Source organism: Centroberyx gerrardi, chromosome 20, assembly GCF_048128805.1.
Source record: "Centroberyx gerrardi isolate f3 chromosome 20, fCenGer3.hap1.cur.20231027, whole genome shotgun sequence".
NCBI lineage: Eukaryota > Metazoa > Chordata > Actinopteri > Beryciformes > Berycidae > Centroberyx > Centroberyx gerrardi.
Window position 1 is genome coordinate 23,522,165 of NC_136016.1, and position 16,422 is coordinate 23,538,586.

The 16,422-nt window shown below is 43.5% G+C and overlaps 1 protein-coding gene across 1 annotated transcript in view; it reads left to right on the forward strand.

The window, feature by feature from the left end:
- Positions 1-6,577, forward strand: part of LOC139915515 (uncharacterized) — a 73,431-nt gene extending 66,854 nt beyond the window's left edge. Inside the window, exon 15 of the mRNA XM_078290658.1 lies at positions 6,008-6,577. Within this exon, the coding sequence (XP_078146784.1) occupies positions 6,008-6,577 (570 nt within the window). The remainder of the gene's footprint in view (positions 1-6,007) is intronic.
- The last annotated feature ends 9,845 nt before the right edge of the window (positions 6,578-16,422 follow it).

Below are 16,422 nucleotides of genomic sequence, written 5' to 3' on the forward strand. Positions count from 1 at the left end.
TATCCGTTTAGTGAATTTCCCAGAAGTTCTGTAAGGTTTTCCAGGTTTTCCCTGCAGAAATATAAACCAGCAAACCTCCAGTCAGGATGCAGACTCAAGCCACACACATTCTTATTTAGCAGTATTGAGTTTACTGCATTTTAAGGCTGACAGAAATCTATAAAGTATAAATTCTTGGTATATATCATAGTGAGTAGTATCAAACTGATGTAAGACTCATGAAGAGAGGGTTTTTAAAGGGTTTTTCTCTGAAAGTTTAATAGATTTGTGGTTATAGTGGTGCTTGTTATGCCTTTTTTTTTATTTTATTGATGGGACAAGTTGATGCAGCTGATGTTCTGCATGCAGAGATCTGAGCTGCTGCTAGTTTCCAACTCCTGACCCTCGTTTGGCTTTTCTTAAGAGAAATAGAAATCAATCTTACATCCAATTATGAAGCATAATTTAAAGAAGGAAAATGAAGAAAACAACAATTAACAGTGAAATAATCAAGTCATTACTGATGAGATGATTAAAATGCGTACAGCTCTGATTTAGCTTCAGTCGGCCTTTAACATTTTTATTAAAAACCTTCATGTCTTGGATTAATTATATTTCAGTTGGTGAACCATTACCATTATATGACTGGGAGCAAACATTAGCATACAGTTAATAGCTATTATTACTATTGTTTTTATTTTTAAATAATACTTTCATCACTGAATTTAGTTTAAATTAATTTGTTTCCTTTACCCCCCTTTAAAAAAAATAAATAAATAAATAAAAAATCATTTTTTAAATTATTATTGTTATTTTAAGTATTCTCTTATCATATCATTGATTATTTGTATTGTATTGCTTTTTTGTGAGGACCCCAGGAAGACTGTCTGTCATTAATTTGCCAGCTAACGAGGATCCTAATAAAAACAATAAAACAATAAAACAATAAAACAATAAAACAATACACAGAGAGCAACAGATAAAGCAACAAACGGTTGTCATGGTAATCAGCAGTAAAAACAGACGAGGCGTTCCGTTCCAGAAGCTGCCAGGATCAATAAGGAGAGAAATCCCCTCTGATCCTCTTCCTCTGTGAGACCTCATCAGTCTGTGATGCTCGGAGCGTCCCGTTACTGAAGTGATGAAGTGTCGTCATTTATTTTTCTGAGTGTGAACCCGCTCTTCCTCCACCTGCCTCCTCTTCTTCTTCTTCTTCTTCTTCTTCTTCTTCTGCAGTTAGTGTTTTCCCTCGAGCCTGGACCTGTTGCATTCAGCTGCGGGTGATACTGTGTGTGTAGGAGGAGAGAGAGAGAGAGAGAGAGAGAGAGAGAGATCCTCCAGTCGACACAAAAAGAAAACATCACTCCCCTGACTGAGAACACATGTCTTGATGCTGCAGTGCATTCTGGTCTATCTCCTGCTGCTGCGGGTGGAGAAGCTGCTCTGTGTGATGACTCCATCTTACTGCTGGAGACGTCTCAGCATGATGTCACACCGCCTGTCGCCACCGAACATCCAAACAGCTGCTTTTTAACAGAGAAGAAGAAGTGTTTTAGGGTGGATTTTTCCTGATTTATCATCCTCTAGTGGTTCTCAACGTGGGGTCCGGGGACCACCAGGGGTCCTTGAGGGGGTTCCAGGGGGTCCGAAGCAAACTGATGAATTGTTAAACTTCAACATTATTTCATTTACAAGAAGTTAATGATTAGAGAATGTAGAAGAATGACTGTTCTGATCATAGTTTCTCTGTTATCTCTCTACCTACAATACTGGAGTTCTAGAAAAAATCATATCTGACAATAAAAATATTCTCAGATTTGGGTCCGAGAGACAAAATCTCATCAAATGGGGGTCTGTGGCTCTAAATTAAATTAGGGTCCTTCCTCTAGATGACTTGACATTCAGTTTAGTTTGTGTTCGCATAATCAACAGATGAGTAGAATAAGCCCAACGCATTGATCACACGCATCACAACACATCTGCATGCAGCAGCGACTCTCTGATTGGAGATGACTGAACTTCCATCAGGTTTGATTGAGCGGTCTGACCGACAGCCGTAGGGTCTCTCCAGAGGGTTTGAACGGGTTTCACTGCGGCTCCACGCCCTTATTAGGGCTGAAAGATACTGACAGAATATCGAAGTGCGATTATGTGACAGAATATGGCAGTGGCGATTTAAACTGCGATTCATATCATCACACGTTTTTCTTGTCATACGCTTTTTTAGAACTTTGTTGGATTGTTAGTTCGTAGTCGAAAAGTAATTTTATTAAGAAAGAAACTAGATGTCAGTGTGCAGGATTTACTGAGTTTTAGATTTATTTAGTTTGAGTCTGATGAAAGGTTTTGATTCATGGACCAAAGATTACCTGCAGCTCTAAAATCCATTTTGGACCAAACTAATTAAGTAATTAACTGCAGCCTCTGCCATTTGTTCAAATTGTGATTTCGATTTTTTTTTTTTTTTTTTTTGAGTAATTGTTCAGCTCTAGCCCTTATCCAACATAACACAGCCGACAATTACAGCACTAGAATGTAATAAGTACAAAAATATGAATGAAATCTACGCAAAAATGAATGAATGACATCAGGCTGCACAAAGCACCGGCAGCAGAACAGAGCGAGACGAATAAAAGCGCAGCAGTAAGAGCAGATGAGTTATTATTATGTGACAGAAGTCGTCAGGATCAATAAGCAGCGATCTGGGCGCCGGGCGGATCAGAGACGTTCAGACGGTCCTTCTGTCTGCTGCCTGATAAACTGTGAACACACTCAGGTCTGAGTGATGTCATCACTCACGCTCCGTTATACAGTCTGCTGTCAGTTCTGTGTGTGTGGGATCTGGATGCTTTGTGTGTGTGAGTGTGTGTGTGTGTGTATTGTCGTCGTGTGAAAACCTTGTAACTCCAGTTTTGGTTTGTTTTGGTCTTTGGGTTGAGAACATTCGATCAGTCTTGGTACCAAACCCGATAAACTCTAAACTTCATGGTGGTCCAGCTGAAAACGAGGCTCAGTTTTTCTTAGGAAGAAAACAGTGCAAGGTTTGAACGTAGCCCAGGGTTTGTAATCAAAAGTCACATGACTCACAAACAGCTTGTTTATTGGACAGAGTTTTCACCTGTCATCCTGCAGGTTAGAGACTAAACTTCCTGTAACTTTATCTAACATGATGGACTCGTCTGTCTCTTCTTCTGTGGTGTTCATACCAGTTCAGAACACATGAAGAAACAGCTGAATATGAGCATCAGTCCAGACTTCATTTTGTTCTGCTAGGCTTTCCAAGCATGAGGAACCGCGTCCGTCTCCTTCTACCCATAATCCCTTGCGTTTCGGGGTGGTTTCCTGTAGTCGGTTGGATTAACGAACCGCACCGCAGTTCTCTTGTTAGAGGACTGAGACTCTCGCTGCTGTTATTTGGTGCCACCAGAGTTCAAAGGTCATCGTTCTCACCTGGACAAACCAACTGAACTAAAGGAGGAAAATAAACCGATCTTAACATGCTGGCTGTGAACACATCATTGACATTTTGGAGACAGGATATTATGGAGATAGTTCTGTTTGATTATGTGTGTGTGTGTATCCTCTTCATCCGTGTCGGCGTGTCTGCATGTCCACGTGTCTCGCGGCGAGCTCGCCGCCTCGCATCAAAGCGTTAACAAGCTGCAGCCGGCTGCTTGTGATTCCTCCGCCTCTCCCTCCGTCTGGATCTCCGCCTGCGATAAAACCCCGAGCTCATCCCTTCATTCGGCTCCACCGCTCAGATCCCGACGCCGCGGATCAGGACCGCGGCGTATTGACGAAACGTCAGACTGCAGAGCGGCTCCGCGGATACTGTGATATGAATTATGATACCTGTGGATCAATGGGAGAGCGAGGCCGGTCCATTCAGGAACATTCAGTGAGAAGTCATGGAGAACTCAGAGTGTGAAAGTCTCCCAGCTGTAAGGAGACAGAACGTGAACTGAACCGAATTCCATTAAATTCCATTAAATTCCACTTCTAAGAGAGTTTGTCTAGACTATAAATCAAAACATTATGAATCAAATAAAAGACAGTTCAACAAATCAAACACATTCAGTCATAATGTATGGATTACCATTACATGTTCTGCATCAAATACCAGCTGAAAGGTTCCTTTAACATTTTATGATATTCAGTATTGATCATATAAAACACTATGTGGAATCTCAGATATGTGGTGAGAAAAAACAAAAAACAAAAAACATGGAATTTCATTGAATTAAATTCAAATTCAATTCTGATTCCTCTAGGATTTTTTCAAATTTAAATTCCTCAGTTGAATTGGAATTGATCATTTATTGAGTTCATTCATGAATTGACCTCTGACCCTGGTGTAGAGCAAGGTATGCATTCATGATCCTGTAAGGTGTATTGGGGAAAGGCGTCCACCAAATTTTTATTCTTAATTTCCTCTTAATTTCTGGGTGAAAAATTGAGACGCTTAAAGGTGTTTTAGAACCTCGTATCTCCAAAATGTCATAAAATAAAATATTTCAGGAACTCAGAAAACCGGCCTTGTTTTCAGCTCGACCAGCATGAGTTGTTAGAGTTTATCTGATGCAGTTTGAAAAGGTTTCCTCAGACCAAGAGGTGAAAGAGTTTCCTCGTCCCAGAGAGGAGTGGCGTCCTGCCACCAGCTGACGTTACAACAGCAAAATCACAGACATTTGAGTTAGAAGGTTTTCACACAACAACAGAGATTATTTATGAAAAACTGACAAAACGGCTTTCTGTGTCGATGTAGGGAAGAGATGCAAGCAGGCAAATAACAACACACACAGGTACACACACACACAGGTACACAAGCATGAGAACACACACACACACACACACACACACTTCCAGGCACACAACCACAAGTACACACATAGATCAAAAGTAACCAAACACACACACACACACATAGATCAAAAGCGGCCACACACACAGAAAAGTACATTGAGACACACTCGTATACTATAGACACACACACACACACACACACACACACACACACACCTACATCAAAGCAATGCTGTCTGTCTGTCTGTCTAAAATGACCAATCATCTGAAAGAATAATTCTCTCTCTTTCTCTCTCTCTCTCTCTCTCTTATTCTATCTATCTTGAACTTCCTTTCCTTTTATCTCCCTCTCTCTCTCTGCCTTTGTCTTTCTTTCTTCTCTCTCACCTCCGACAAGTGGTAAATAATTTAACAAAGGGGGTTTCGTCACACACACACACACACACACACACACACAGGCGGCGACCTTTTCCTCTAATTGAGGATGATCAGTTCCTGTGCTGCGACAGTGACGCCTTGTAATAAGGAGAGAGAAGAAGAATCTCCCCTCTCTCTCTCTCTCTCTCTCTCTCTCTCTCTGTATTTCTCTGTGTCTCTCTGCTTTATTGGCATGAAAGTTAACAACAATATTGCCAAAGCATCAAGATAGAGATCACACGTATCTGTGTGTGTGTGTGTGTGTGTCTCTCTCTCTCTAAGCCTTCTTCCCCCGTCTCTTTCTCTGTGTGTGTTTATGATGGAGTGTGTGTCCAGAATACAGTAGAAAACACACACACACACACACTCTTATTGTCTCTCTCTATAGTATCACAGTTTCATAATATGCAGTAAAAGGCCAATATTGGTAAAAAAAGCGATATATCGGTCTGAATATAATTTAAAAAATACGCAGGTATCATTGAGAAAGTCGGCGCTCTTTCCTTCATTCCTGAAAAATGTTTTGTTTTTTTACCCATCAGCAGTCAAATGGTTAGAAATAATAATAATGATAATAACTTTATTTAGAAGTGCTTAGACAGTGACGACAAGGAGACAGTGTAAAATAACTGATTAAAATAAAATAAAGATGTAAAAAATAAAATTTAATAAATATCAATTGTGTTTTTAGTTTAAAAGAAGATATGGAGGCAGCTAAATATATAAAGTTTGAACTGTAATTTATTCCACAACTTATGGTGCTGATTCCTAATGTTCCTCTTTTCTCTCTCTGTCTCTCCATCTTCAGCCTCAGATACTACACTCCTCCAGCCAGGGAGACCAGGAGCCACTGACGGATCCAGACCCAGACCCAGACCCAGATCCATGTCTAGACCACAGCACAGACCCGGTCCCGGTCCCAGCCCCGTCTCCAGCTAACCCTCGCTCTGATGAACCCAGTAGCCCCACCAGTTCACCCGGTAGACTCCCGGATCGTCCCGGCGCTGCCGCCGCCGCCCCGACACCACGCCTCCCCAAGACCGAGGGCGGGGCGGAGGAAGAGAAGAGAGGAGGAGAGACGAAGGAGCGAAGAGCAGGCAGATCTCTCCAGCTCCCCCAGCCCTCCAGACTCCGCCCCCTGCAGTTCCCCGGCTCCAGGCCCGCCCCCGCCCCCGCCCCCGGCCCGGCTCTCCCCCAGGCCGCCGCTCTCTCCCTGGGCTCGCCCGTCCCCGCCGGCCCCCCTCCCGCCTCCAGGGTGCTGAGGCAGCCGGCGGCGCCGCACGACCCGGAGACCGGCGCTGCTGCCGGGGGGAAAGTCAAGGCTTTGCCCCTCGGCTGCGGTTCCTCCTCTCGCCTCCCCAAGCCAAAGAGCCACTGACCTGTCTGTCTCTCTGCCTGTCTCTCTGCCTGTCTCTCTGCCTGTCTCTCTGCCTGTCTCTCTGCCTGTCTCTCTGTCTGTCTCTCTGCCTGTCTCTCTGTCTGTCTCTCTGCCTGTCTCTCTGCCTGTCTCTCTGCCTGTCTCTCTGCCTGTCTCTCTGCCTGTCTCTCTGCCTGTCTCACACCGCCTTCCTAACAGGCAGCGAACAGCAGAACGACACCTAAACACCAAGTAGTTTCAGTGAAGCTGTCCTTGTCGACAGTGAATACAGCGAGACGAGTAATTTTCCACGTTTTCTCCCTGTTTCAGCAACAGTTTGCAGGTAAACCCCGCCTCCAAACTGTGGCTATTGGTGGAAAACTAGACTTGTACTTCCTGTATTCCCTAACCCTACAATTACTAAACCTGTAGGGTGGCTGATATTTGGTCAGGTAGATATGCCACCAAATACGTTTTTTATAATAATAAAATCTCTAATGGCATAATAAAAATTTAAGTAACAAAAAAAATAGGGTTTAGATGCTTATTTTCATGAAAAATCTGGAAAATGACAGGAAAGAAGCGCAAACTGAAGTTAACACCCGTACTGAAAGCTGATTGGTTCACTGTTTAGATAAAGACTGAATATTTTCCGGAGATCGTCGGGCGTTCGCTGTGCGTTAGGAACCGGTGCTGCTGTCTGTCTGCCTGACTGACTGACTGACTGTCTGACTGACTGACTGCCTGACTGACTGACTGACTGTCTGACTGACTGACTGACTGACTGACTGTCTGACTGACTGACTGACTGACTGACTGACTGACTGCCTGACTGACTGACTGACTGACTGACTGACTGTCTGACTGACTGACTGACTGACTGACTGACTGACTGACTGACTGACTGACTGTCTGACTGACTGACTGACTGACTGACTGACTGTCTGACTGACTGACTGACTGTCTGACTGACTGTCTGTCTGACTGACTGACTGACTGACTGACTGACTGACTGACTGTCTGACTGACTGTCTGACTGACTGACTGTCTGACTGACTGACTGACTGACTGACTGACTGACTGACTGACTGACTGACTGACTGACTGTCTGACTGACTGACTGACTGACTGTCTGACTGACTGACTGACTGACTGACTGACTGACTGACTGACTGACTGACTGACTGACTGACTGACTGACTGTCTGACTGACTGACTGACTGTCTGACTGACTGTCTGACTGACTGACTGACTGACTGACTCACTTTACTGACTGACTGCTTCTCTGACTTTATTTGTTCTTGCACTTGAGAGAGCCAGCGGCAAGGCCGACGAACTTCTGCTCTCTACCTCCCTCCCTCCCTCCATCCTTCCTTCATCCCAATTCTCCTCTTCCCCTCATCTTCCCCTTCCTCCATCCCACCCTCCTCCTCCTCCTCCTCCTCCTTTTCCTCCTAGTCCTTCCCGCTAGCAAGGACACCAAGTCTTCCTCTCCCGGGAGCCGCCGAAACACAAACAGTGTTGTATCTATCAGACCCCCGACCCAAACGCTGGAACCTTCTATCTCTATATATCTGTCTGTTTATTTTCCACCCTGACTGGCTCAAACCCTGCTGCTCCGCAAAATAACACAACTCCAAGGTCAGGAAATTAAACTTTTTTCTTTTTTGCTGAATATTCTGCCGCTGAGAGAGAGAAAAGCTCCTAACGCTCTCACTCCCGTTTTGTGTTGATTTTGCGTTTGTTTCGATGTGTACTTCTTCTGCAGTCTAGACCCATAATCCTCTGCCCATCCTCTTGTCTTAAATCTCACATTATAAAACCTCCAAGTCTCATTTGCACTTATCCCTCCAGAGCCATGGTTTCTCTAACTGTGGTTTGGGACCCCCGAAATGGTCCGCTGTGGGTCTCCATGCGATAAGAGTGTGCAAAAACATCGCAACCCCCTGCTCTCTCCATGAACTAGACCGAGCCGGTGAATCCAGGTGAAAACTAGGATTCCTTCTTGATTTTTAGATCCACTTCAGTCATGAAGCGGGTGAAGGAGGATTTTTAAGCCTCGAAACTCAAACTCGGTGTTAGGAAAGGAATCAAAATGTTTTCTGCACTCAGTGGATGTTGTGGTGGACCTGGGTCCGTATCGCTGTTGTCCTGCGAAAACCTCGTAACTCCAGTCTTGGTGATTTTCCTGTTTTAACTTAAATTAAAAGTTGGCATGCTCCTCTCTGGGCTGAGAAAATTCTACCACCCTTTATCTGACGAAACTCTTTGAAAACCCCATTGATTAAACTCTAAAATGCATGATGGTCAAGCTGAGAACAAGGCTGTTTTTCTGAGTTTCTGAAAAGTATACACGGTTTTCACTGGACAGCGATGATATGAATGTTGAAAGAAGCGTTTTGGGTTTAGACTTGGTAAAATACCTGGAATGAAGGCTAAAATCATCTTAAAAACTCATTGAATGCATATAAAACGTTAATTTCCAAAATGCTATATATCAATTTTGGTAAAAAAACAAAAAACTAAATCATTACCTCAAGTTCATCGTTCAATATCTCTAAACTTTAGAGGGTACAGTTGGCAAAAGTGGTATTATTTTGTCAAACAAGGACTTTTGTTTTAACTGTGTTGTCAATCATTTTTTTTTATCTCCTTTTGGAATGAAACTCTACATATGCAGTTCAAGACAGAAAGACATTTATATGATTCACAGCCTCCTGACAGCCTTTTACCAGGCTGCTCTTTCCACACACTGACAGATCTGGATATGATACTGAATAAGTGACAGTAGAAAATACATGGATTTCAATGGGAAAAGGGACCCATTGACATTTACTATGGAGCTCCACTGATAAGATACACACATTACACTGACAAGTCAAATAATATATCCTTTATACAATTCATTTCATGTCAGGATAATGACTATGCAGTGCAGCTACATCCCAACACTGCATGGTATGATATTATATACAGTATATGCAATAATACATGAACAAAAGTCATAGGTTCATTGCCCAAAACGGCCGATTTGTCCATCAACATCCACACGTCCAAACCCCCAAACTGCTCACTCGCTGTAAATTACGAGTTCCACTTAAACGCTGTACGTTACAATGCAGCTTCATGCAAATACTGCTTAGCGAGGTTTTATATATGCAAAAACATGCTTGAACTTCCAATTTTAAGTTTCAGAGACGGTCCCGTAACCAAAAGGCCACAGGTTCTAGTCTCCATCAACAGCTGCGAGTCCCATCAAAGAGTTCTTGAGCAAGATGCTGAACCGCTGCCTCACTCACTGTAAAGCCGGCGGCATAACAACAACCAAGTCAGGCTTTCCTGAAATAGAAACACAGTCGAAAACATTGTGTCGATACTTGGTCCACGGGGCTTTAAGAGGTAACTGTAACCTAGGGAAACCGGAAATAGCGTTGAGAAAAACTCGAGAGAACAACAACAACAACAACAACAACAATAGCGGCAGAGGGAATCTGTGGATTTAGGAGCAATTTGAAATCCAACTAGTTCGGCCAACTCTGTACACACTATGGAGTGTGTTTTTTTTCCGGAAATGTGTCCTTTTGTCCATAAAAAATTGCCAAAATCTGGATAAAACGGTCAGATAAATGTGTAGCATCTAAACACAGGTTCACTAAAGGTTCATGTAAATGTTGGGCTGGGTTTAATTCCTCTATATCACTGAAATTCTCACAATGAGGGAAAGAAAACCTCACAACCTCCCACTCCACCCACAGTGTGTAAGATGTCACATAAACAGAGCAACTTAGTGAACAATTAGATATGAAATATGAGATAGAACGTCATAACATACAATCAGATATTTGGTGGAGGCTTTTATCCAAAGTGCCTTACAGTGCCGTGACTGCTTATATTTTTAGGACAGATTGTGTCAGTGCCTTGCTGAAACCACAGAGGGAATTGAACCTGTAACCCTGGTAGTGTTAGTGCCTTGCTCTCCCCACCAAGCAGACCGACAAATCTCCTTTATTTTCATGCCAGGAATCATTTTGTACTCCGACTCCTCTAGGTTTTATTTTTTTTCCCAATGATAGATAGGCTATCTCATTTTGGAACAGAGCTCTTCAAGCTGTTCACCATTAATATTGTCCACTCTGGGGACCCTTAGTCACCGCCACACCGGTTTGAGAAGCTAGTCTAGCACGTGTAGGCGGAACACAAAGAGACACAGGCGAGGCGGTGTTATTTTTGTCTATAGGGTCTTACTTTTCTAGATGTAGAAGCCAACTTTCTGTCTGCTCTGACTCAACATAGCGTATAACACAATACAGCTGTTGTCACTGACAGATCTTTCTGTTTGACGACTGCAAGACTTAAAAAAAAGTGATTTGATTGAGGGTCACAAAATGATAACTAGCTAACCAACCGGTAACTTCTGAGCTTTTTGTGAGCCTTGATCACATCACTTTTTTTTAGTCTTGCAGTCGTCAAACAGAAAGATCTGTCAGTGATAACAGCTGTACTGTGTTAAATGCTTTATTGAAACACAAAATCAGTGATCACAGACAGTCGGAGGAGACAGAAAGCTGCCTTTGATCTACAGTATATACCCTGTGGAAGTACGTCAGCCATGTTTGTGAAGAGTCTATTGAGATTAAGCAACTTGCTTACTCCTGACTGATTGTGGGCGGGGCCAGAGGCTCAGATTGCAGCGACAACGTTTTGAACTGGCAAATCACGTATTTCCCACTGGTTTGGTATTGCCATTCTTAACGTTACATTGTGTTAATGAGTTAAATAGCTAGCTAGCAAGTGCTAATTAAGAAGCGTTAATCGAGTGTTGTCCAATCAGAGAGCCGAGAGTCTGCAGCCAATCAACGACAGCAGCTGATTTCACCGATTAGCACACCTTCAAGCAGAGAGGGAGCAAATCACTGTAATGACCTGCTGTGGTGATTGGTTGGAAGGAAATCTGCATACTGTTGGCTCATGATTGGACACCGCTGCATTAACTGAGAATAAACAGGAAAAATATCAATGAAACTCCTTCAGAACTTCCTGTCGACCCCAACGATGGATGCAGCCGCTCTCCAAGCTTTAGTTTCTGAGACGTTTACTCCTCTCGCCTTTCAAATAAGAGTTGCAGAGAACCGGTAAGCTTTGAATTCAACTTCCATGTTGCACCTGCCAGGCAGAACTATTGATCATCAGAGAAAATCACATCAGTAGGGAAACAAGGAAGCGTGGAAATCTGATTGGCTGTTGACGAACGATGACCGTGAAAAGCTCTTCTCTCAGCTTGTTGAGCGTCCACACATCGGCCGAGTTCCCCCGGTCGTTCGTCTCTCTAGGAAACGAGTGGACTTTCCTGTGACTTGTTGATCCTGATCCTCACAGTGTCGACGCAGACTAAGAACTTGTGAGTCTTACCGGTGGATCCCCCAGATTATCCGCCCGCAGGAGCTTGGCGGCTCCTGTAGAGCCGTGTGTAGTAAATGCTGAAAACATTTCCCCGCCGTATCGCTGTAAGGTTAATTTTCTTCACTCGCTCCCCGGCAGAGCGGTTTACAGAGGCGGCAGCAGACTGTGGGGGTGAAGCAAACAAACCCAGCATGGGCTTATTAAACAAAACCTTCCTTTTAAATGATGATTCAAAGGATGCAAAGCAAGAGAGAAAACAAACACACCTGAAGATAGAATTTATATTTACTATGGTCATTAGCAGTCTAGATTTGTGAACATAAACAACTTTTTTTCCCAATGTTTACATCTGCAAATATTAACTGAAGTCAGATCTAAGATCATAAGAACAATGTGAATTCCAGCTCTTTCATTTAACTTCTATAAATCCTTGTATAGAACATTTTCATACACCGGCGCTACAGAGGGAGCTTTACATATAACCTGAGGCAGCATTAACATTTAAACAGTGAAGAAAATCTATAGTGGTCTTAAATGCGCAGAACATTATCTGCCTGTATATAGTCCACACCTTTATTCCTGACATATACTGTCGGACCTCTTCTATTCTAAACTTCTTTGGTAAAATAGTGATAGCAGCTGATGAGTTAGTCTGCACACTTTTAAGAAAACTGGTTCTAAATGGTTGCAGAAAATGGTTCTTCGGGGTTGTACCAAAGCAGAACCCTTAAAGAACCTTTTAAGAAAGCTCGAAATGTACCAAATCAGCAGAATCTATTACTTTTAATACTGGGTGCTTCACTCTGATGCACCAGCTGTCTTTTATTTTAACAGATTAGATGACTGTATACTGTAGAGCAACTTTCCTAACCTTCCTTTTTATGGATGCAGGGAGACTCTGCCGGAGTGTGGATGGTCAACAGGCTCGTTAGCCGACTGTTAGCTGAACTTTCTGCAGTCATCGACCATCAACATTGATTGATTGATTGATTGATTGATTGACCTCCCAGAGAAATCAACGCTGATAATGGCAGAGGGCTGAAACATGTTCGCCTGCTGCTGCTGCTGCTGCCGCGAGACTTATAAGTCCATACATTTGGAGTGCTGGTTCTTTGTAAATTCATTGGCCGTCAACAGCCAATCAGATTTCCGTTCTTCCTCGTTTCCCTGCTGATGTGATTTAGTTTCAAGGACAGTAGCTCTGGCAAGTGCAAACTGGACAAGAAGTTTATTCCAACTATTCAAAACTTCCCAGTTCTCTACAGCATTTATTTGAAAGAAGATGGAATTAACGCTGCTTGGAGAACAGCTGCATCTAATATTTGTGGTCGATGTTAAGCTCATTTCAGTGACGTTTTTCTGTTTATTTTTGATTAACACTACCTAAGATGTGCTTGTATCATAACTCAAAAACGACGTAACGTTATGAAAGGCAATACCAAAGCAGAGAAAAATACCTGATTTGCCCGTGCAACACGTTGTAGCTGCAGACCGCTACACAGATGTGATCAGAGCCTCTAGCCCCGCCCACAAGCGACTTGTCTACCAAGTCGCTCACAGTGTGAAGGCGGGGTCAGGTAGTAAAGCTGCTCGGGTTTTACTTGGCGTTTGGTCGTTTGAAATCCCTCTAACTCTCCATCAGATACCAAGCTGTGGCTTCTGTGTGGAAAGCATCATGAAGCTTTAAAGGAAATAAAAGACAATATTACCAACAGCCAGATAGTCAGCTGTGGCTGCCAGGTTAGCCTATATAAAGACAGTTACAGTGTATTCCCAGTGTATTGGTAAAGCTGCCGGTCGGTCGGGTTTCTCTTGTGGTTTGATGGTTTGAAAACCCTCCGACTCCGTTTATATAGAAGCTGTGATGGAAGGGAAGGACGTGTTAGTGCCTTTTAAACTGCTTTCTGCTGCAGTTTAAAGCCACAGACAGGCAGCTCTCCTCTGCTTTTTATGAGAGTGTCCTGTCTGTCTATCTGTCTGTCTGTCTCTCTGCCTGTCTGTCTCTCTCTGCCTGTCTGTCTCTCTGCCTGTCTGTCTCTCTCTGGCAGTCTCACCTGAATTTCCGTCTTTCTGTTTCTCTTGCTATCTGTCTGTCTACCTGAAGTATATCTTAATTTTCTTCCTTCTCTCTCCCTGCCTGTCTATCTGCCTTCCTGTTTCCCTGTCTGTCTGTCTGTTGACCTGTCTGTCTGTAATCCCGTCTCTCTCTATACCTGACTTACTCACAGTCCATCCATTCCCCCTTTTCATTCTGTCTATCTCTGCCCGTCTCTCTGCCTGCCTCTCTCTCTGTCTGCCTACTTTTCTGTCCCTCTAGTTCATCCTTTCCCTTCTGCCTGTCTGTCTGTCTACCTGTCTCTCTATCAGCCTCATGTCTTTCTCTCTCTCCTGTCTACCTGCCCTTTCATCTTTCCATTTACCTGTCCATCCGCCTGTCTCTCTGCCTTTTCCATCTCTCTCTACCCGTCTACCTGCCTTTCTGTATTTCCTCTCCTCTCTCGTTCTGTCTCTCTCCCTCTGCCTGTCTCCCTGCCATCCTGTCTTTCTAATTTTGCCCGTGTCTTCCTGTTTTATTCGGTCTGTCTACCTGTCTCTCTTCCTTTTTCCTCTCTCTCTCTCTACCTGTCTTCCTGCCTTGTCTTATCGAGATTGTGATTACCTTTCCTTTCCAAGAGAGAGACCCAAGAGACCTTTTACCTGTCTGTCTCTCTCTCTGTCTGCCTGCTTTATAGCTTTGTCTTTATCTCTTTCTGTCTGTCCCTCTCTCTCTCTCTCTCTCTCTCTCTCTCTCTCTCTATCTGTCCGTCCATTTTGTCTCTGGAAGCTGCAGCAGGGAAGGATAACAAGGCCAACAGGGAGGGAGGGAGGAAGAGGAGGAGGAGGGAGGGAGGAAGAGGAGGAGGAGGGGAAAGGAAAGGAGAGGAGGAGAGAAGAGGGGAGGAGACAAGGAAAAGAAAAGAGGAGAGGAGGTGAAGAGAGGCTGTAATTGGTCTTTTTATACAACCGGCTTTGTTTTCCTCTCCTCTGCTTCTGTGTGTGTGTGTGTGTGTGTGTGTGTGTTGCAGTGTGTGTGTGTTTGTGTGTGTGTGCTATACACTATTACCTTAATGAGTATGTTGACCTGAACTCGCCACGGTTTTACTCCTCTCTCTCTCTTTTTCTTTCTCTCTCTCCCTCTCTCTGTCACTCACACACACAAACACACACACACACCTGAGAGGCAGAACAGGTGCCACTCAGGTGTTGTAGAAACCCGGTTGCCATGGCGATACATCCCAGCAGCCACGGTAACGGTGTCAAGGGGAGTCTGAAGAAGGTACTGCCCCCGCCTCTCTCTCTCTCTCTCTCTCTCTCTCTCTCTCTCCGTTTTTGTCTTGCTCTGTTAAAAAACTCTGTTAGAGTTTGTTCAAGCGTCTCTCACACACACACACACACACACACACACACACAGGCAGTGACCTGTACCCCCCATCTCTAGCTTTATCTCTCTCTCACTTACACACACACACACTGTGCCCTCCCCTTAAGCAGGGTGAGCAGTGAGTCAGTTGCTTCACACTAAACGCTCATCATATGAGTCATCGCTGCCCGTCGGCCAATCACAAGAGCTGTAATTGATACACACACACACTGCAACACACACACACACACACACTTTTCGTCTTGTATCTGCTGAACAGTCATCTGAGACTTGACTTGGGTTCTGGTGACTTGGGACTCGACTCTGACTTGTACTTTGATGACTTGAAAAGGTTTCTAAAGTCTTGACTTGAGATCTTGTGTTTGTGTAAATGACTTAGATTGAAAGTGATGAGATTTGTTCCAGCGGACGACTGAATTTAAATTCTGTTTTCTGAATTTGTATGGAATGATTGAATTTATTGAAGTTGAAACTGATTATAGAAATCAAACTCATGATGCTCTTACCAAGTTTTTATCCTATTAAAACCATATTGCATTGAAAAGTCCTAGATATTTAGTTTTCTTTAAGATATTAAATTGATACTGGACTCTTGATTTGTTCTGACTTGACTTGCTGTTCTACATTTAGACTTGGGACTTGACATTAATGACTTGGACTTGACATCTTGGTAATCTACATTTAGACTAGCAGATATTAGATATTACAATTTTGTTAGTCTGGGTTTCAGTGGAGAGTTTTAGTGTCCCATGATGGTCAAAATGCTGTTTCAGAGGCTTTTCCACCCTGATAAGAAGAAAAACTTTGAATCCATGTCGTTTTTTGGCATAACAATTATTAGATATAGACCAAAATATCGTCTACCCGGCAGCCTCAGTCTACAGATATCGGTATCGGCCTTCACAGCCTCATGTGGGTCGAGCCTCTTCTAATCAGGCGAGAGTCCGGAAAACACAGGGAGGATTTAGCGGCTGTCGGGGGGGAGGAGAGCAGATTAATGGAGTCTTAGCTGAAGCTTACACTGGATTTACCTGGAGAATATTCT